Source organism: Rhipicephalus sanguineus, chromosome 1 (assembly GCF_013339695.2).
Source record: "Rhipicephalus sanguineus isolate Rsan-2018 chromosome 1, BIME_Rsan_1.4, whole genome shotgun sequence".
Classification (NCBI taxonomy): domain Eukaryota; kingdom Metazoa; phylum Arthropoda; class Arachnida; order Ixodida; family Ixodidae; genus Rhipicephalus; species Rhipicephalus sanguineus.
Window position 1 is genome coordinate 151,510,590 of NC_051176.1, and position 21,816 is coordinate 151,532,405.

Sequence of the window (21,816 nt, forward strand, 5' to 3'; positions counted from 1 at the left end):
TCCCGAATATGTCATGCCAAACTTGGCCACGCCAACTTAGCTGCGGCGTGTGAAATGTTGCCATCGAGGTAGCTTCGCAAAAAACTGGGGCCGCAACTTTCGTGTCCCCTTTTCAAACAGTAAGGCTGTGCTCCAGTTACTAAAACGCGTTTCCACCTGACAAATGCAGTCAGCATTCATTACGCGCACTTAATGAATTACGAAGCACAGCATTTACCATGGTTTTTTAGTTGGCCAGAGAAAAAACAAGAATCAGTTAACAGTCCGCTTGCCTACTTTACACTAGAGAATTGAGCAAAAATGAAAAGAAAAAAAAATGAGGTAAGAGAATCTGTCCGCACGCGATAGTTTTTCAATCTGTCCCGTAGCTTTCAAAAAACGCACCAGCGCTTTCAGAGCTGTTCCGGACGGCGACGCCTGAGACCACGTTCCAAGAATTCTAGTTTCCGTAAGGGACGGTCGTCAATCCTGTCGAGCGCGGCGTTTGGGGCCTTTCCTGGTGCAGTGAAGCGACGACAATCGCAAAGAAGGTGCGCAATCGTCTCTTTACACCCACATACTTCCCATTGTGGACTTCTGGCCATTCCCATGACGTAAGAGTGGGCCATTAGTAAATGCTACTCTAAGCCGTAGACGAAAAATGAGAGTTGCCTCCCGGCCGTCGTAAGCCGTGCGGAACGCAGGACTTTAGATGGAGATCCAGGGAAAAAGGCGCTGGTTTGTTAAGTCTACTGAATCGTACTGGACCGATGTCAGCTCACGTGAGAGTGGCGGAGATTTCTCGCTGCATTGGACCTTGACGCCAAGATAGCAATGCTACTGGCGGTGTAATGGGCAGGTCGAGGTGCTGCATATCGGTATGTATCAGGCACCGAAACTGCTGACAGTTTGCCGCGCACGCCACTTGTTTGTAAGCAATTTAGAGGTCCCTCAGGTCGTAAGAAGTGTCCCGTTTATCACGTTTTTTTCAAGCTACTCCCTTTGATTGTAGCCTGCAGCACACAAAAGTTCTATTGAAGTTAGGAAGCATGATTAGGGTCACAGAAATGAAGCCGCGTTCCTTCACCGCATTTGCTCCAGGTAAGTTCTGGTTGGAATAACATGCCCGTCGATGTGTTCGCTACTGATTTCGCACGCGAGGATGCCACGAACGAACGAACAAACTTTAATCTGAAGAAGACAGATGTTCACGGGAAAATGCATATTTGATAAGATTAAACGTTGCCGAACAAGGAAATGATAATGAACAAAAAAAAAAGACAACACAAGAAATGCCGATCACAAAAAGAAATGGTTTAGAAATGATTAAAGACGTTTCGGCTTTCGTACGGAAGCCTTGTTCGCATACGAGTGGCCCCTATGTCTCCTCTCGACCAGACGAATTAACGTCGAACGATCGTTTTCAACAAGGAAATAATGTTGTTGAAGCCAGCCAGCGTTTCGACGGTGGGACTTGTACAATTCGTCCCTTTGTCGAAACGTTGGCTCCAGAGACGTTCCTTGTTCGAGGATTTATAAGCAGCCTTTTTAGGGCTGCTTATAATAAAACTGCACTACCTCGAGTGGCTTGGTGCATCAAGAGCGACTGCCACTAACTGGGCTGCTTGACGCGAAGTGTAAGATACTTCGTGAAAAGACGAAGTTCAGATGTCAAACGAGCCCAAGTCAAATGGAGGCATGTCACAGCCGTTTCATATAACAGCACGAGCGCCTTTTGCTTCTGGAACGTTTTATTTTTCAAACACAGAAAAAAACATACACAAAGCAGACAACAAAAAGAAAAGAGGGGGGGGGGGGCAGTGCTATGGGAGATAAGTTTCTGACAGATTCGCTTTACTTGAGACAACAATGGTTCGCAAGAGGAGAAGAGAGGAAGAAAAACATTTTCGTTCGTCCTCTCCTCTATTCCTGAAGCCCCCCCCCCTTTTTTTTTTTCTCTTTCTTCGGCGCTATCTGCTCGCGCGAAGGAAGATTATTTTGCTTTTCCGTCGCGTCGTTGTTCTCACTCTCCCTTCAGGACTTTCTCCCATCAGCACCGATCGCGGCCGATACAGAGGAAAGCGGCTCGGAGCGGAGCAGCTATCGCGAAAAAAAAAAAAAAAAACAGATCGTGTGATGAGTGGTACTACGAAAAAAAGATGAAAATAAACAAGTAATGTGATCAAATAAAAAAAAAGAGCGCACACACAACCGCTTCCCGGGAAGGGAACGCGTATATATACACTGTCTCGGTCGTGCACATAAGTTAACGGCTCGATGCACGAGTTCTCGCAGTTGGCGCGCTTCAGAGCTGGAGCGCTGCGGCCCGCAGCGTTCGCGCGCCACCGAACGTGCGCCTGCCTCGCCGGTTTCGCGCTCCGCCCTTTTATTTCCGCCGCTTCACGGCTTCGCCCCATCCTTCCTTGAGAGATGGGACGTGGTTCTTTCAGAAAACCATCCTTCAACGCGCCCCGACAACGGAGTTGAGAAGCCGCGTCTTCGCTCGTAGCAACAATGGTGCGCGAAAGCTCGGATGCACCCGCTCCCTGGCGATCGCGCGCTCGGCATGCATGCGGCCTCGGTTGCGTGGGTGCGCCATCCGGCCTGCAACCCTTTCCACTCAGGCTTTCTCTCTCACCGCCGTTCAAGCGAGTTGAAATGTTGCGTTTAAGAGGGAGCCGAAGCGTGAGCACTTATAGGATACGAGTTAATACCTACTTTTTTATTTTTGTCTTCTTTATTGCCTTTCATGTATCACCAGCGGAACGAGTGCGCACAAATCAAAAGGCAATAAAGCCCCGCTGTTTTTCTCTTCTCCGCATGCTCCGTCGAATGCCTGCTGTGGATCATGTTATTTTTTTTCTTCTTTCTTTCATTTTTGTACTGCTCCGCATTGCGGAAATCAGCCCTTGAGCGTCGTAAGAAGCTGACGAAAGAGGGCCTCTCACCTCGGTTCGCAGAGTGCCTCAGACATGCCATGTGCGCACAGAGAGCGTCTATATTGACGATGAACATCACGAATTCACACCGCTCGCCTCGTTGGTTGATAAGATGGTGTTCGGCTGCCGAACACGAGGTCACGGGTTTGACTGCCGTCCACGCCCGTAAGGCCCGAACACACGTACGCGTTGCAGCGCGTCAACGCGTGACTTTTTGACGCGGCGTCGCGCCCTCTTTCTATGGGGAGAGAGGGTGCGCAGCTTCGCGTAGCCGCGCGCCCTCTCTCCCCATAGGGAAAGGACGCGATGCCGCGTCAAAAAGTCACGCGTTGACGCGCTGCAACGCGTACGTGTGTTCGGGCCTTTACGGACATTTAGGGAGACACGACGAGAAGCGCTCGGAGGACGAGATCGGGGCGCGGACGCTTTCCTTTATTGCTTCTCAGGGCGGTAGCAATGTCATCGACAGCTCTGAATGATTTCCGGTAAAGTTTGCAGACGGCGACTATCATACTCCTACTTGCCATTAATTGTACCGTGCGTGCATGTGTGGGTGATTAAGGGACAAAGTGCGCAATGTACCGTGACTTGTCGCCCCTTCCCAATCATAGAACGCCTTGCTGAAATACACTATTGAAGCAGTGCAGCAACGTTAACTAAAAAAACCGTTCCGCCGCGCGATTGTTATTGCGAAAACTAAAGTAAACTTTCGCGCGTACGACACTTCGCTTACATGAAGACACTGTGTATGGCTTTCGGAGCCTAAAACCGCAGCCGTATGATAAGCGTACGCTACAGTACTACGCGGAAAAAAATCGCCTGTCTCTGTGTCATCGGGACTTCGTCAGAGATATTAAAGGTAGCACGCCGAACGGTAAATAACGAAGGATATATGCAAACGCGGCGGCATTGCTACACTTACTAAAGGTAGAACCAGAGGCGCCCTTCTCTCTTTGAATCGGTGGGGACAGAGGAGGGCCTCGCGGCCCCTCAGGCAAAGTGTTGGGTTTCCTCAAGACCAGAAAATTCTGGAAGTAGTGTCGTTTATTGTCATTATTTTCTTTTTGTAGAGCGGTTAGGGCTGTTTTTCAGAAGAGTTGGGGCCGTGTCTGTACAAAAGGAACGAATGGTGAGAATTCAGGAGTGTCCCAACAAATCGAGAGAGTTAGTAGGTGTGCCAACCACAAAATGTCAATCAATCAATCAATCAATCAATCAATCAATCAATCAATCAATCAATCAATCAATCAATCAATCAATCAATCAATCAATCAATCAATCAATCAATCAATCAATCAATCAATCCCCTTCCCCTGTACAGGGTAGCATGTAGGCGCTTTTATATACGCCGCCAGAATTCTCATGTTCTGAATCCTCAATCCCCTTCCCTATATAGGGTAGCATGTGGGCGCCTTTATATATGGCGGCAGAATTATCTGTTCTCCAATAAAGAACTTTCTCTCTCTCTCTCTTGTTACGAGTAGAAACGCTGCAGAATCTTCACTCAAACAGGTGGCCCAGTTACAGAGCAACAGCAACCACATGAGCGGAAGGCTTTCACTACTGAAGTGACATTGTCGCCTTAATTGTCGAGCCAGCTAGCCTCCGCGCACTGACGAAACTGCCACCGCAAATGAGCAATTCGTTACGGGACCGCTCTCCAGCATCGTGAAACCTGTAGTGTTACCTCAGCGCTGTGTATTACGCCTGCGCTCTGCCGCATGCGTATCGTAATTAACACAATTTAAAGGCTTGTTCGGTAATTTGGACGCGCTTGAAGATAATGTTTGTCTCGGGCCCGTGAATGTTTGCCCGGGCCCCGACTTTGCGTCATTGTCAGCCAGTACATGGGAGGGGAAAAATCAACTTGTAGCTCATGTGTTTAGGCTGCCTGTACACGGGCCGTAACGAGGACCCTTAGTTCCTCGATGCCAGAACGCCGAGAGCACAGCAAACTTTTACCCTGTTCCCAGCACACCGGTTGCCGACGGACGTTGCCGAGGCGGCGTGCTGCTTTCCCCCAGGTTCAACGCGATTTGCATGGCGCGCCCATTCGTAATGCGGACGCTAATGAACCTCGTTAGTGGCGCGCAAGGATAGCATCCGTTCGCACTAACTCGCTCCTCCGCAAACATACTCTCTGCGCTGGCTGTTGGCATGAACGTTTGTTGCGAAAACAGAGCACGCAGGGGAAGGAATTGCTGAATGGAGTCATTTAAATTAGCCCGGCATTGTCCGCACCTTCGCACTTGCGCAGTCGCATAGGGAATCTAAAGGTACGCAAAAGAGATTTTTTTTTCTTTTTGCTTCTCTCTCGCGTAAGAGATTGCTGTCGTGTTCGCATCGCCTGCCGGGAGCTGTTACCTTAATTGACAGAGTTTGCTTTTAAACATGAGTTCCCGTACTGGCCGGGCATCAATAACATCGCATTTTCTTTGTTATCTGCCTCGCGCAGCTGCTTATTGCCGACTCCAACCGGCCCCAACGTGCTTACCGTGTTGGAGAACGAAAGCAAGCACTTATACGTATAGTAACGCGCGAAGTTATTACCAAGAGCACAAGTGCGTCGTTTTCATTGTACAGCGAGATTGCAGCAGAGAGAGACTGACACTCCGGCAGCGCACACTTAATTGAAAGCCGTGCAAGCGGCCGCGTGTCAGTGGCATACGCATGACAAACTGGGAAAGCAGGCGCCTCACAGCGCATGTATGCCTCGGTTTAAAAAGCCACTCCATTACAAGTTTCGTGAGTTCAACCGAAATGCTCGCGAGCGCTTGTCACTTGCATGCATACGATCATCGTGCAGATTTGGTGTAAAGTACGAATGGATTTCTTCACGGAACAAATACACGTTTACAAAGGGCGCACGCCCTTGGTCTAAAGCTTGCGCTCTTAGATGCGCTATTCCGGCTCCCAAACAAACACTATACGACGGAAAGGGCTGTCGGTAAAGTTAGTTCAAATTTGATGGTGTTGCCGTTTGAAGTTTATTTCTTTCTCTTCTCAAAATAAAGGGGCTTTTGCGTAACGAGTGACCACCAACATATACGCAGTTAACTAGCGAAGTGGCATAACTCGTGTGTTTTCGCATTACCACTAAGACGGAGTTGGCAATGCGAGCACGACATCCGCGCGAGAACACGCCATACGAAAAGCGGGAGGAGCGCCACGTTTGCATTTTTTAAACTAATTGGTTAAAAGATGCCGTTGTCTCCGTTTACTCATTCGTGAATATCGGATAAAACTGAGAAAGAACGCGAGCGAGAACTTCTCAATAATTGATTGCAAGCTCTATTATTGTTTCACTTACGTATGCGGTCTGACTTTTAGATTTCGTGTCTGACTTATTTATATGAGTCATGGCTGGAGTCTGAGTGCATTTTTAGGTCTTTTTTTTTCTCATGCGCCTGTTGCCTTTGTTAATGATTAAAGAAGATAAAGCCTGCTGAGACGGACGCAGGAGAACAAGACAATACAAACACGTTTCTTTTGTCTGATTTTCTCGTGTCTGCGTCTGCACTGCTTACCTACTTTCATGACGAATGCCTGCCAACTACATGAACTTTCTGTCGTTCTAGGCCTTTATTATTTGCATTAGAACGTGAAAAGAAGTAGGCAACATCAATAAACGCACCAACACCTCCGAGACATCACATATAGCAAAAGAAGAATGTCTTCCTCAATCTTGGGACAATTTCTCTTCCCAAAGCGGGAGCTCACTCAAAGCAAAAAACGCCTATGGCGTTTTCGAAGCAAGCTTTCGTATATGCAGGCTGCTGATATTTTACCGAGTAGACAACTTGAGTCCCAGAAAATGTCCCTCAGGGAATGCGCTGACTATATACTCGAGCCACTCGTAAAAAAGAAAGGATGAGGTAGCTCTTGAAGAATAAACTGGAGTGCGACTCGAGAAGCGGACAGCTCTGAAACCGCATATACAGAGTTAACTTGTGAGAAGTTTTGGCTTCGATCTTACCAGACTCCCCTGTATACTCGCATGTCCGCAAGTCGAACTAGTTGCTTTCACGAAACCATCAGTACCGAGTACTCTGCAACTCCAAAATAAACGTTAGCCTTCGTTGATATTCGAAGGCAATCATGCGAGCATGTATGCGATTCTCACGAGCAACTTGTATCAAGGATGAGACAGTTGCTCCATCGAGCAGTAGAATTGTGGTACCATATACATACATTATTAGTGACTCAGCAGGTACACCGTTGTTTCAGAGGTAACGATAACGCCAACGTCTCCGCTCATTTTGAGAACGACAGTAACATATGCGTTGTAATTACACTCCGCAAGAACAGACTCAGCGTCTATACTTCGCAACATAGCACGTGACAGTCGATTGGCCTTGAGGAAGTGAGCAGCGTTCACGAATCAGGAGCCGAAGTTCACTGGCTCCTGACTTGAAAGTTCGTCCACCGCATAGTACAAAGGTGTAAGGTAACCCTTCTGCACCGGCCATGGATGGGCGTACACTCTTAAAAAATGGTCGTAATAAGTTAGTAACAGCAGCATTTACTACCCCCATGTCAACTTTACTGCTTGTCGCTAACGTTTTACTATTACAGAAATATATTAGAGGCAGTAAACGTTGTCATCACTATTCGGCGAATGCTTGCTACTAAGGATTACTACTTCCGTACCTGACGCATTACTAAACGTTAGTAGCTCTACTGGCCGTAGTATACAGTAAAACCTTGGTGATACGATCACGGCTCGTACGAATTTCGGGGTGATACGAATTTTTCTGTGGTCCCGGCCGAGGCCCATTAGCCTGCAATGTATTGGAGTACGGTTGCTGCGAACCGATTTGCACCCCGCGACGTTTGATACGAACGTACGATAGCGCACAGGTACGAAGAGGTCAGGGGCGTAGCCACGTTAGGGCACACCGGGCCCGTGCCCCCCCCCCCCCCCCCGAAATTTTTTTTGCCATAGCATACAGAGCAGAAAATGACACTCGACGACATCTGCCTGCTCGTCCCCACTACAGATCAAGGAGGTGCCCCCCCCCCCGAAAAAAATTTCTGCCTACGCCCCTGGAAGAGGTGCCGCCCGCGCTCTCACGGAAGACCCAGCAGCCACGCGTGGGCGCGGGTATACGCGCTGCGCAACCATCAACGGTGCGTCATTGCCTCCGAGATAGTGTGCGCGAATCTTGGAGGCCTTTAGGCGCCTTCGCGTTTAGATTACAGATGACGTTGACGTCGCGCCTTTTTTTTTTTTTTTTTCGGCACGTTGACGGGTGTTCCTGTGCTCGAGGCAGCAGCGTCTTTCTACTGTGTTAACACGTGCCTGCCACGTCGATGCAAGCCATGTCCCCGCAATCAGACGTTCTATGAAACAAGACTGAAACTTGGGGTGCGGGTCCGTCATGAAGTCCCATTAAAGGTGGACGGAGACCCCAAGAGACGAAGCGGGCGATCTTGGCGAAGGAGCTTGTGCAAAGCGCTTCTTAAGTCACTTTCGCCGCAGTACTCTGGTGTCATGCAGAAAAGCGTAGTAAGATTAGGAAGGGGCTACTAGTGGTCACGGGGCACAGCACATCTTGTTCATTAATTACGCACGCGCGCATGCACCGTATAATTTACTAGTACAAGTATGATCGTTGACGTCTAAAAACTTTACTTGCGATCATTCAGAGCTGTTCATGACCTCGCTGCGGGCCTGAGAAACACTAAATCAAAACGTATGCCAACTTTCTTTTATCGCATACTAATTTTCCATGTTTTCTGGTGATACGAATTTCCAATGATACGAATATTTTTGGCAACCCCGCGAGATTCGTATCACCGAGGTTTTACTTAGAATGCTGTACTTGTGACAACCTTAGGGAAAACTTAGGCAAACTATAATTTTCATGATTATGCTGACAAAAAAAAAAAAACAGTTTTGTGCTTCTTCATGGCACACGTATATGTAAGTAGGGTATGAGAATCTGGGTGCGAAATACCCATTATATGTCTAGGTTGAACCCCTCTCCCCCCCGGAACTTTTCAGTTTTGCGTGTGTGTGTATACAAGTACACATACAAACGCATTCAAACATACAAACGTAGCAAAAAAAAAATATTAGGCAGATCCCACGTACCGTGGGAGTCGATGTTGTGCGAAGCATGCGGCGGGAAGGTGACTATGGCGTAATTTTTTTACTGAGCGAAAAGTTACAAAATGACCCGAAGATTTGTATAAATTTGATACGCACACATATATGTTGAATAGCCGCATATGTGTTACATAACCAGTTGTTTACAGTTGGGTAACGCTGCCAACGGCAACGTGGGTATTACCAACACCAGAAGCGGTAGGCTGATATGTAGTTCTTATACTTGTCCCTCATGATGGAGAACGCACGCACGTTTCACGCACCCGTGTGCATGTGTGGAAGAGGTTGTTGACAGTTCTTGAACAAGGTCATCATCGCCGTCATCAGTCAGCACCAGCAGCTGGCCATGACTTGTTGTCGGATCCCGTCGTGATCGCGGTGACGAGGAATCCATGTGTAGTGAAGTATGAGGTATAGTGCAGCTGTTGGAAATTGTGGATGCCTCGGTCATTTCGTCGACATATTGCCTGTCGATAGTCGGAACCTGCAGTCATCATTCGCGTTTGTGAGTTATAGGCCGTCGAGGCTGGTAAGCCTGGATAGTGCTAGGTAGACCAACATCAGTGGATGGCGCTTGTCGTATTCATGGACTACCTGGGAGTATGTGGCCTACGTAGCGTAGTCAACAACGCGGCTGTCAATCAATCTGGCATCATCATCGGTCAGCATGAAGCCATCGCCCAGCCTTGTAAGAAATGAAGAGGACACTGCGTCGTTCTGGCGTATTAAGTGCACTTTACGGTGCGATGATGGGAATATCATACGTAACTTTCGTTATTGTATTCCTCCAGGGTCGAGCAATGCTTTAATATAGCTTGCTGAAACATAGGAATACAAATGTAATGTTTGTTAGACTGCTATAAAAGCGGAGCCAACACTGGAACCACAGACGTTAATCTGATATGACGCCTGTATCGTAGGAGTACATATGTAGTGTTTATTGCTTTCTTGTAAAATTAGATAGCCACCACCGCAACCACAATTGACGTTGCACCAACATTATGCCTGCATAGGCTGTTTTTCCAAGCCAGAGAGAGAGAGAGAATAAACGTTTATTAATATCTATTCCTATTAGCACCTAAAGTGGGTGGGGCCCTTTGTCCAGTGCTCCACTGGCTATTGCAGCTCGCCGGGCCTGGTCCAGGGTTGCCAGTTGGCATTCCCAAGGCCTGATCCGAGAGTCGCGCCTCCCACGACCAATGTGGTAATGTGTGTGTTTTTATGAGCGTGGAGTTTGCCGCAACAGGACGCCAGGTACAGCTGCATGTAATGTATGTCAGTGTTGGTATCCCTCCGCACCAGGGGCATTCATCTCGATATTCGGAGGGGTGTATCTTAGAAAGTGTGTGTAGGTTTGAGTACGTGTTCGTCTGCAGTCGGCGCCAGTCTCTCGATTGCTCTCTGTTCAGATTCGGGTGAGGTGGTGCCATAGTGCGTCGCTCGAGCCGTTGAGCTTCGAGGATGTCGGCTCGACCGCTCGGTCGCTCGTCGTTGTCAGGGGCTATGGTTTCGTCGACAGGGGCGTCCGTCGCTCGGTATGTACTTGCGCGAGCGAGTCGGTCGGCCCGTTCATTCCCGGGAACACCCGTATGTGCCGGGCACCAAATGATGCCGTGGTCAGATGCGATGTGCGAGCCTAGGATTCTGAGAACAGTTCGTGGTAGTGTGCCATGCAGGTAAAGTCGACATGCTCTTTGTGAATCCGTGAGGACGGTGGAGTTTGTACCTCACTTGTCTGCATCTGTGATGGCCAGGGCGATTGCAGCGGCCTCCGCTGTTGCCACGGAAGATGTGCGTATCGTCGCTGCTGCCACCAGTTGTCCTCTATTACTTGCCACTGCCGTGTACGTGCGGGACCCACTAGGAGTGGGGCCGGAGGGGCAGGCGTCCGTGTAGTACACGTCAGGATCAGTGCCGTAGTTGCGAAGCTTTCGTGCACGAGCTTGGCGTCGCGCGCTGTGGAAGTCCGGGTGCATGTGACGCGGTATTGGTACCACGTGTATCTGTGAACGTATAGTCGGGGGGATTAATTCTCTGCTATCTGCACTGTACTGCGGGGCAAGAGGAAAGCCAAGCTTGGTCAGTATAGCCCGTCCTTGTGGCGTGGTGTTTAGCCGTTCCCGCTGCGCAAGGAGCGTAGCAGTTGCATATTCTTCATATGTGTTGAGCATCCCGAGCTGAGAAAGAACTGCGGTGCTGGCGTTTTGAGGCAGCCCTAGGGTTGCCAGTTTACAGACCTGGCGTGGCTCTATGGTAGAATACATGATTGCCACGCAGAATGCTTGGGTTCGATTCCTGCTCGGATCCCAATTTTCATTTGTTTCATTCGTCGGGTCAAAGCTGGCGATATCGGTTTTTCTTAACGCCCTCGCGTTTAAGTTACCAATGTCTGTTCTCGCCGTTCCTGGGTAGATATAAACTGTCAATCACCTGTGGCGCATACCCGCATACCGCGGCCCGTGGTAAACGGGTATGTGCCACACGTGTCTAGAGGAAAGGGTTTGAGGACGTAGGCGACAGGAATTTCACGTTATTCATGTCATGACCAGACAGTCACATTCCTCAAATCCTGTTACCCTCCCATGATAATTTTGGTCTGCACCAAGGCAAGGAGGCGATCATAAGAGTACCCAGACGTAGGCGGCTAGATAGATAGATAGATAGATAGATAGATAGATAGATAGATAGATAGATAGATAGATAGATAGATAGATACGTAGATACGTAGACAGAAACGCTCAAAGTGCCAAAGGTTCGCTAAGAAATGCTTTCGCATTAAAAAAAAAAAAACTCTACGCTACTTCAGAACACCTTAAAAATAAATTACAAACAAAACAAAGCTGCGTGCACATGATATTTTTCTCTTTTTGTGTTATTTACTCTCCTTTCCACTGACGGCTCTCTGCGGTTTCGCATTCGCCAACCGCTCGTGCCATGTTAGCGCGGCGGCGAATGCTCGCCGGCATGTCCCACTTCACTGCTGCTAGCGGTTGTTTCCGAGAGTTGATTGAACTAGATGACTAGGGCCAACCAATTTAGGGAAAATACCCTACAAGAAAGTCAAAATTACCCTACTTTACCCTACACAATTTTTTTATTACCCTACATTTGACCCTACACCTAAAACAACACAGTTTAACAATAATGACGTACAGACTATACAGACATGGTATACAGACATGTGATAACGTCATCATTTGACGTCACTGTATGCGATGTCACAGTGACGTCACTATGACATCACGATGACGTCACAAATTTTGACAATCTGACGTCGCGAGGTGACGAAATACATTATGACTATTTTTTCGCATCGCTCGCGTTGATGCCGACGGTCAGTTTTCGTGTTTGGTGAGGCATCTAAGGTGTTCGCCTTAACTGGAAGTTGGAACCGACCGGCGTCACAAAATTTAAAAGCCACTCCACGCAACGAACAAATGGGAGACGACGGACAGGGAGAAAAACATACATGGCAAAAAAGAACACTGCTAGTGCTGCAGGGATGTGTAAAGCCTGTTTCACATGCAAGCGCTTTTGCTCCAAGAGCGGAGCGGCTGCCGTCGCGGGAGCCCAAAAACAGGTTTTAAGAGCGACCAGTGGACGCTCGTAATGCCAGCGATCGAGATCGCCGGAGTTGGAAAAATTCGCTCGCGGCAGAGCATCTGCCCAAGGTCAACCAATGGGAGAGCAGTGACGTGCGGAGCACGTGACTGCAGGGGTGGAGTCGAGGAACGGGCACGCGCGCCGGGAGGAACTCGGTTTCCTAGCAGACGACATCCGCAGCAACGAGCTGGCAGTGTAGAAGTGCTGTTCTTTTCCTTTTGTTGTTCTCTACGGCGCTTCCGTCAAAGCAGATAAATCGTTTGCACGTGTCATTTTGTTCTTTTGCATTTTTATCGAACCGTGGCACCAACATAGGTCCGGTCAGGGGGACCCTACGGCACTCCGCACTTGTAGCTCGCAGCACATGTTGCTGTTTTTTTCTTGTTTACCACTCTGGCCCAGCACGTTCGAAAAGTTTGCTGTTTTCTTTTTTTGTATGGTCACGGACCCCGCTGACGACAAGTGCCGCCGCCTCTTTACTGGAATGCCCATGGGCAAAAAGAGGGACGAGCTCCTTCACAAACACACATTATCGTCGACTGGGCCGCTTGCATCTGGTTGCCGGCCCAGACGGCGCACCAACGCATCGCGGCATTCGAGAGCAAAAGCCACCGAAAGCCCCGTGAAAGCTTAAACCAACAAAAGTAAATTATTTCTTTTGCTTTTCCATGGCCAAGTGTATGAGCGTGCAACAAGACTTGCGTGGTAAAATAAGAAAGCTGGAACAGAAATAAACGTGACTACTGAAGTTGTTTAATTCCACTCTGATACACTGCACATTTCATCACTCAAGGTTTAGGCGCGTGAAAATCGAGCACCGAAGTAGAAGGCTGGTGAAACTCGCAATCCAAGCGCACCAAAACAAGCGAACTTGGAGAAAGGAAACCCGAGGGTAACGGGCGCTTTCCACAACCATCACTGCGCATCGCAGAGGCGCGCGCCGCGCAAGAGCGGTGCATGTGAAACGAAGCCGCGGCCGAGCGTCCTGGTGCCGCTCGATCGCCGCGGGCCCCACCGCTCAGTCGCTCGCATGTGAAACAGGCTTAACGTATTATCTTTCGTCTCTGCCCTATGCTCGTAACATGTGAATTGAAACAATTCCAATTTTATTCAAGGAAGGATTTAGTTTTCGGATCTATTTAGGAATGTCAACTTCGGAGATGTCGCGTCGATCGTTTACATTTTTCGCCGATCGATGACGAGCGAAAAGTGGACATTACCCTACGTTTGTTAAGAAAATCGTGCTACCGCCCTACTACCCACGCTGGCCACAAATTTCCGAAAATACCCTAGAAAAGGGTAATTATCCTACGGTTGGCAACACTGGGTTGAACCCCATAGTTCCCAGCCGTCAATGCTACGCTGTAACATGAATAATGGTCTCAAAAAGCAACCGGGAGCGAAACTTGAGGCTAAATAGCGTTCATATAAGCGCCAGATTTGAAAATAGGCATTTATAGGCATTTGTAAGCATTTAGGCACGAACGCCAAAAATAGGCATTTATAGGCACTATAAGAACACTATAAAAGCCCTTCTTAACCTCTAATTCATGCTCATATGTCAAAATGGCGCAATAGGAGCGCAAGGAACAAAGTAGGCATTTGTCTAACATCCGGTATTTAGTAATAAGGGATTATTAACTAGTGTAACAAGACAATGGCGTTTTCACTACGGCGTCTCTCATAGCCTTAGTCGCTTTGTTAAGCCCCATGAACCAACCTACCGTACCATTTTGCTTTTTTTTATTTGGGCTTATTATGCTTTTGTAATAAATTCCACATGATATGAAAATGCCAACGGCACACGTGAACCAAATAGGTGTAAACCTATTGTTGGGTAATTGTATTCCACTAGTGTTCGTAACCGTTCTAATAAGGTAGTGACTGCCGTCGTAGTATCATTACTAACTTGAAAGTTACTACCTGCCTTTAGTAGATAGGTAGCGAATGTTGTGACAAGCACTTACTACCCCAAATATAGTAAATACCACTGCTTCTTTTTCTTTTTGAGGAGTGTAGCTATTGCCAAGTTATTTTCGTTTCTTATTAGATAGTATGACAGACTACAGTTATACATATATCTGAGACACCTGCGGCTCTGATGAAACAATCGCCCATCTTCTATATATCTACTCACGTTATATTGCTAGAGCAAAAGATGTTAGCACAATGGTCAGTATAGACGGATACGCAAAAGTCAGCGAAAACGCTTCTTGCGACCGGAATAGGCGCTCTCGCTAGCTGACAGACTGAAAATAGACTGCTACAGATACACAAGCCGACTCAGAATTTAATGCGCTAGCTTCCGTATCCTCTCCTGATACCTTTCTCTCTTCTAATATATTTACCATAAAACCGTTTCCCCTTCCCTTTGTGCCGGTTGGCAAACCTGACTCGTTCTGTTCAAACTAAATATAGCTCCCGTATTTAAGTTTTTTTTTTCAGCCGCTGGGAACGCACACATTCCTGACCAGTTCCCATGAATGGAATGTACCACTGCCACACAAGAAGTGTGTGTAAGCCTCAAATATAAATATGTGCCGTACCTCATGCCGCTGTCATCAACAAACTATCCTCGACAAGCATCGTTTATGTCGCCTCGGCCCTCGTGGCACAGACGGATAACAGCTACACGCAATGAGTTTTTGCTCGTGTATAATCCTCCATCGCTGCTATCGCGCTGGCTCAAACAAGACTCGCGCCAGTTATTTTCCAACATCGCGTTGGATCTCCTCGCGTTTCTTTTTCTTTCTTTCCGCAAACAGCCAAACAAGCGCTTTGTGAAAGCAAACTAACTGAACGAGTGTTAACCACTTTCGTGTAGAGCCAAACGCGTCTTCCTCAAACGAGTGTATACGAATGTCAACCAGTGTGGACAATAGCGCGTATGCGTTCACAGTGTGCGGTCGGCGCTCGACGGAAGCGAATCACAAACCACGTATGGATGGAAGTGTAGGATCCCTTTCGCCATGCCCTCTGTCGCGCCGTCGTGGCTTTTTCAAAAGAAACGCCGGTCGATGCGGCGAATTCAATTTCACAGTCATCCGCTCTTCTAAATGAGTTCTATGCCTTTCCGTACATTCTTCTTTTTCTTTTTCAGCAGAGCTTCGTATTCTTCATTTGTAGCGTTTGTGCCGGTTGAAAGCAAACATATAACTTATACGCGCTTGGTCTCTGCTACTGGCACGCTTCTGTCGCTTTCTTCTCTGCGCCTTTTGAATAAGCAGAGAAGTTGGACCGACTCCAATCATACATGTTGGAAGTGAACGGCAGGCTAACGAGGGCGAACTGACAGGGATAGCCAGCCGACGACGTGACCTGAAAGTGGTACGTGCCGAGCTCGCGCCTGCACTGTTGGTTTTGACGGTTCTCGCGCCGTAAATATGCAGGGTACACTGCTGTGTATGTTTCTCCCAAACATTTGCATGCGATTATTCTCTGACGCAGCCTCGTGTATTTTAATGCGTTCGCAAGGTTACTGAAACGGTGAACACCTCATATACACCTAGAGACAAAGAGGGCGTTCATTTCACACTGTTCAGCAAATACCGTCTGCAGGTTCCGCAACCCGATATTCAGGCCGCTGATTCCTAATGCTGACGTAAGTTTTACTGAAGCACTTGACACAAGATACGGCCACAGACAAAGTGGTCAAAATGAACTCACCAGCTTCGCATTGTTCACTAAATACCGTCTGCACATTTCGCAACTCGATATTCAACCTTCAGGCCGCTGATTCATGCCCCTCTGTCCATAGTATACGAACCGCAGACCTTGATGTGGACCACACGACATGAGAAGATGCGGCTTGCACAATTTTTTTATTGGCTACTTGACCACTCTTGCAGTCTACTTTCAACCGCTGCCAAGCTGCTATATAGAAAGATACTGACTTTACCGCCGTCGAATGCTATTCTTATGCTTTATATTCCACCATTAGTGCACGAATTCTGCCGATCTTCTACAACATTACACCCAGTCGCTATCGATCTGCATCTGCTTCGGAGAGCACTGACTACCTATACCGCTGACCGGTAGCGTATCGCAAGGAAGTTCAGGGAGCTTCCTATTTCGTGAATCTGCGTATGACAGGCAACTTCGTACAAAATGCGCATAAATGGCGGAGCCATGCACAGTATAACAGCTACGGATCCTAGCCTCTGCACCAGCCATTGGTCGGGCCGGCGCACAACGAAAAACAATAAACAGTACCGCACTGAAGAAGAACAGGGCATTCTTTCTCGTAAGGCGGCACACGAGTGTACGAGGTACTCTTGGTGTATATATTGCTTCCCACATCGGCTGGAGGCGTCTGCTAATCAGGGCGCTGTTTGTGTCCATGAAAGGGAAGAGAACTCCGCTGTGACTTCTTACGAGATATGTTTTCTGAGCTGCTGGTATATAACTCCTGCGCTATAGCCGAAATGTGCTCGGAGCGAAGGTCACTGCCCCCGTGGGCTAGCTGCTCGCTGTGGTCGATACCGACTTGTCAGGATTTCCAGGACGTGGATGGCAAGTTTCGTACGGGGCCTGTTAAATGCGGTGATCATGACCGTCGATTGTTCCCCACTGCTTCCTTCCGTCAGTGCCAAAGAGAGCGAGGGAGCAGGGACCGTATTAAAAAAACCTCTTCGTTCGTGAAAGTACATACTTTATGCCATTGGCTCGTCGCTTTCGCCATGTCCATCATGAGATTTTACCGGAACTTGCACCTACGAGCAAATCTAGCGTAATAGCGTTACTGCGAATACGGCCACAGATGGGGGAGCGTTACTTGTTACTGCATCAGCGCACAGAGAGGCCATGGACATCTCTAACGACACACAGGCTGTTTGATCGTGCTCAGGAGCAGGTCAAGTTTGGCATATTGAGACTCACCTTCTTCGATGAGGGCGCGGACCGAGGCCTGTTTTTCGGGCGTCTGCTCCTCCCACCAGCGGGTGAAGAAAGCCATCTCGACGTAAATGAAGCGCCGGTCCGGCTTCGCCTCCAGCTCCGCGACCACCGAGTCCAAGATGGTACGCACGTCTGCGCGGGGAAAAAGAAAGAGACAAAATCTTCAGGCACTCACCAAATTTCTGTGCGCGGAAAAAGCTTCTCAAAGCCCTAAGCTTCGTGAAGGGGCTATTTTCAACGTTGTTTCATGTAGACAATAATTTACTTACCCTTCTACCCGAATAAAACGTGCGAGTTCTTTAAAGTAGTACGCAATATGCGAGAGAGAACAAGAGACTGATTGAAAAAAAAATGGTAGAGAGAACTCAATCATCGAACAGAGACTGAATGAAGACAATGTGGAATTTTTAAGCATTTTTGTTATATTGGCTGCGGCGTCGTAATTCTTATTTTTGCTACATTATTTTTAACTAAATTTTTTTAGTTCTCTTTCATTTCGTATGCTTTATTTTTTTTACACTTTGTTTACTTGTCTTGTTTTCTTTGTTCATCCTTTCCATTTTTTTCATTTTTGGCTTTTCTTTAAGCTTATTTCTGTCAGAAATCGGACATCACCATACCCGTCATGTGTTTGTGTGCGCGCGCGCACGTTCACACACACACACACACACACACACACACACACACACACACACACACACACACACACACACACACACACACACACACACACACACACACACACACACACACACACACACACACACACACACACACACACACACACACACACACGTAAAGACGCGTAAGACGCGTAATTATATTCCCCTCTCTCTAGCTCTCCCTCTTTTCCTGATTGAATGCATTTATAACGCCCCGAGGTTGAAGAAAGCATTACTAGATGGCGCTACCAGCGCAGCATCTGTCCCCAATATTCCTCTATTCCACTAAATAGAAATAGAAGAAGAGAATCGCTGAGTCTACGGGTTTCCAGAAAGCACAACGGGCGCTGTAATACAAAAACATGAAGCGCTATTTATTTATTTATTTATTTATTTATTTATTTATTTATTTATTTATTTATTTATTTATTTATTTATTTATTTATTTATTTATTTAACTTTGATACAACAGTATAAAACTGTTTGGAGCAGACAGCGAAATTTTACTATACACGTGAGCTTGGTTACTCGATATGTAATCACTGCACTTCCAAGAAATTAAATCGGACAGTTGAATAATGAACTAAAATTGCAATTTACAAATTGGAGCCCGTGAGTTCACAAGGCCATCCTATGCAGACGGAATTCTGAGCCTGGCATAAGTTCGCTACTACTGCACCAAGAAATTAGATAAAATATGTTCTGGTGTTGCAGTTCACATATCTCTTACACTGCTCAAGGAAGCACTTAGCCATAAAGCATTTCAAGGGCGCCTTTCACAATTATTTGGCGCATTTGAATATTCATTCCAAGTGGGGCATGCCTTACTAACTCGCCTGTTTGATTGAGTTCAGCGGCGACAATATGTGCCTTAGAGTGGTTAGCTGAAAGACTTATTTGAAAAAAAAACTGCTAATTATGTAATTATGTGCTCTGATTTCCCGTGCATGTAGTGTCCACCTCCCGAAGTAGAGGCAACAGAAATGTGCGATCTGCCTAAGACATTTTGAAGTGTGCGTGTGTGTGAGAGAGAGAACCACCAGGTATACTATAGATGCATTGCAAGTATGTGTCGTCACAGCTGGAAAAACTAACGTTACAAAAGCCCGAGGAATTAGCATCAACTGCCGAGCATTATCACTTCGATGCATCATCAGTCTTGCTTCGCGTCAGGCGCGCTTCTCATCGCTGGCGCCTACATAACTTCCCGTATACTTCTTTCACAGTTTGTACGTTACCCGCTAGAATCCCCGCGTTCTCATCCTAGAGGCTAAATAACCCAGAGGAAACGACCGAGTCGGGTACAACTTGCGCCATTGCTCTCGTGCAGTCTTATATAGCGACGATCTTCGCTCTTTGAGTTTCGGACAAAATTGTTCCTCGAGTCAGAACAATAGGCAGAAATTGGCGGATGACGCGATCGCCTTGGATCGCATGCGGGGGCGACTGACATCGGCCTTATAGGCCTCGTGCACTGGTGTTTCAAGCCGAGGTGACAGCGCACCCTCCCGTACGCAGCGGAAAAGTTAGGATGGGAGCCGGTTGTTCGGGGGCGTGCCGAAACGGTAAGCGCGTCGCTAAAGTCCGGCATTTTCTCTTACTGCTGCGTGCATGGCTGTCACAACAGCTGCAGGAACACCGTTGGCAAATGACCGCCTGTAGGATTCTGCTGGTTCCCACAGAAATTACACGAAAATGAAAGAAGTTAACTTTCCACCAGAGCTGAGCGGCGTGTAAACAACTCGTCGAACTTCGTCCATAAATGATCCCACTTTCATTCAACTGTTATTATTTGTTTGACTTGTGTACACAGACATAGCAGGACAGAGAGAAATAAACAAGGAGCAGGCTGCATGCCGTCTAGAGAACGCCAGCGTATTTCGCTCTGACGCGTGATCTCGTCGTGTCTGCCCGAACGGCGAGCACTGGCAGTCAGTGCGGAAACAGACACGCATTTGCAACGTCCCTGGAGAGAAAAAAAAATAATAATAAGCTCATCGGCACTCCTACGTCGTAGTCCACGATTTTCATTTGCACTATGCGCTCCTTGACGATGTGGAAGTCTCCGTCACGTTCAGGGATTTCTTCTTTCATGCCGCACAACTTATACCACTCGCATACAACTTCGAGCAAAGCGACAAACAACTCATTGAAGAACCTGTCCATATCTTCAATCCTACGACAACCGCAGAACAACACACGATGGTGGCTTCTCGCAGTCATGCTCACGCGAGAGCCGTCGACGCGCTCTTCTAGCAGACGACACCCAACAAGATATTCATGGGCGCTTCGCACGGCCCGAAATAGTGTGTGTGGTCTGATGGGCTCCTAGTGCGGTTTCAAAGGGACGTAGCAGCACTAATTGTTTCTCGTTACTGCTGCACGCAGCTGCATTTTTTTTTCTCTCTGCGGAAGGGTGTGCTCATAGCTTGGTTTTCAGCAGTAAGCGGGATGAAGACGTCTCTTGCCTTTCTCGGGTGACACCAACTCGCTGAACGGGTACGTTCAGCGAGTTGGTGCATAGAAATATTTGTAGCGTAACTCAGGACGAGGGAGATAAACGAGAGATCCTATCCTTAGCCTGTCGTTTTTCTTCCTTGTTCTCAGTAGGGCCAGAAATGTTCGTTTAAAAAAAAAAGGGGGGGGGGGGGACTTAGTTGAATGCCGTCCAGAGTCGCGGAGAGGCCGGCTTTAAGAAAGTGTTTTTTTGGAGTAGATGGTTGAAGCGCTAGCAGTCACAACGGGACGTCCGTGTCCGCTAGCGGTTCCACCATCGCGCCGGGACGTCCCGTTGTGTCTTTCTCGTCCGTGCCTGCTAGCGCCATGATATCTTTTGACAGGCTGCCTTTCCACGGATACGCGAAACACAAGTCAGCGTGAGTCAGCACGGTGTACTTATGCACAAAAAGGCGAACAAAGATTGCTGCTCTAAAAGAAACGCTGCCGCGGCAACCGCCACTGCCGCGCTGAAACGTGTAGGCGCGCACGGGCGCGCACGTATTCTCCCAACCTAAGAGTGCACCGCTCGCCCAAAAGAGGGCGGGAGCAGTGGCGCCACCATACCAGGTCTCTAGACCTATAGCGTACAGAAGTCGCCTTTGCACCATTTCGGGGGCAGCACAGGAAATCGCATAGTAGTCTCGTTAAAAGCCAGGACCTCTATTCGCAAAGAACATTTTGCGCTAGAACTGTTCGTAAGAGAATAATTTAGCCAATCCTGATGCTGGACATATCGTTAGCGAAGCCCGCTGACCAATGACAAAGACCCCTTACAAACTAAAAGCGTCACGAATTCGGCCCAAGGTTGCTTACTAGAGGGAAAAGTTCAATATGCACCCTTTCAACGCGCCTTAAAGCCGTACGCAGTAGTTTCAGGCTCCTCTACGCTCGCGCGCGCCACAAATTCCAAAGTCAAACCTAATATAACTGGTTGCTAAGGGTGCAGGCTCCCATACGTTTCAGCAACACTGCTCTATTTCTGTCTCCCTCTCGTGCGTGTGTATGTGTGTTCCAACGTTATGCTTTGAGCACTAACATCACCGCCGCTATGGTAGAGCAGGTAGATCTAAGGATGGCCGTGACTAAGATGCAGTTTGATGCTATAAGCGGAATATTCAATTTTTTT

At 47.9% G+C, this 21,816-nt stretch overlaps 1 protein-coding gene across 1 annotated transcript in view; it reads right to left on the minus strand.

Annotated features, from left to right (window-relative positions):
* LOC119400311 (lysosomal alpha-mannosidase) overlaps nucleotides 1-21,816 on the minus strand; it is a 462,470-nt gene that overhangs the window by 68,649 nt on the left and 372,005 nt on the right. The window contains exon 4 of the mRNA XM_037667342.2: nucleotides 17,512-17,661. Within this exon, the coding sequence (XP_037523270.2) occupies nucleotides 17,512-17,661 (150 nt within the window). The remainder of the gene's footprint in view (nucleotides 1-17,511; nucleotides 17,662-21,816) is intronic.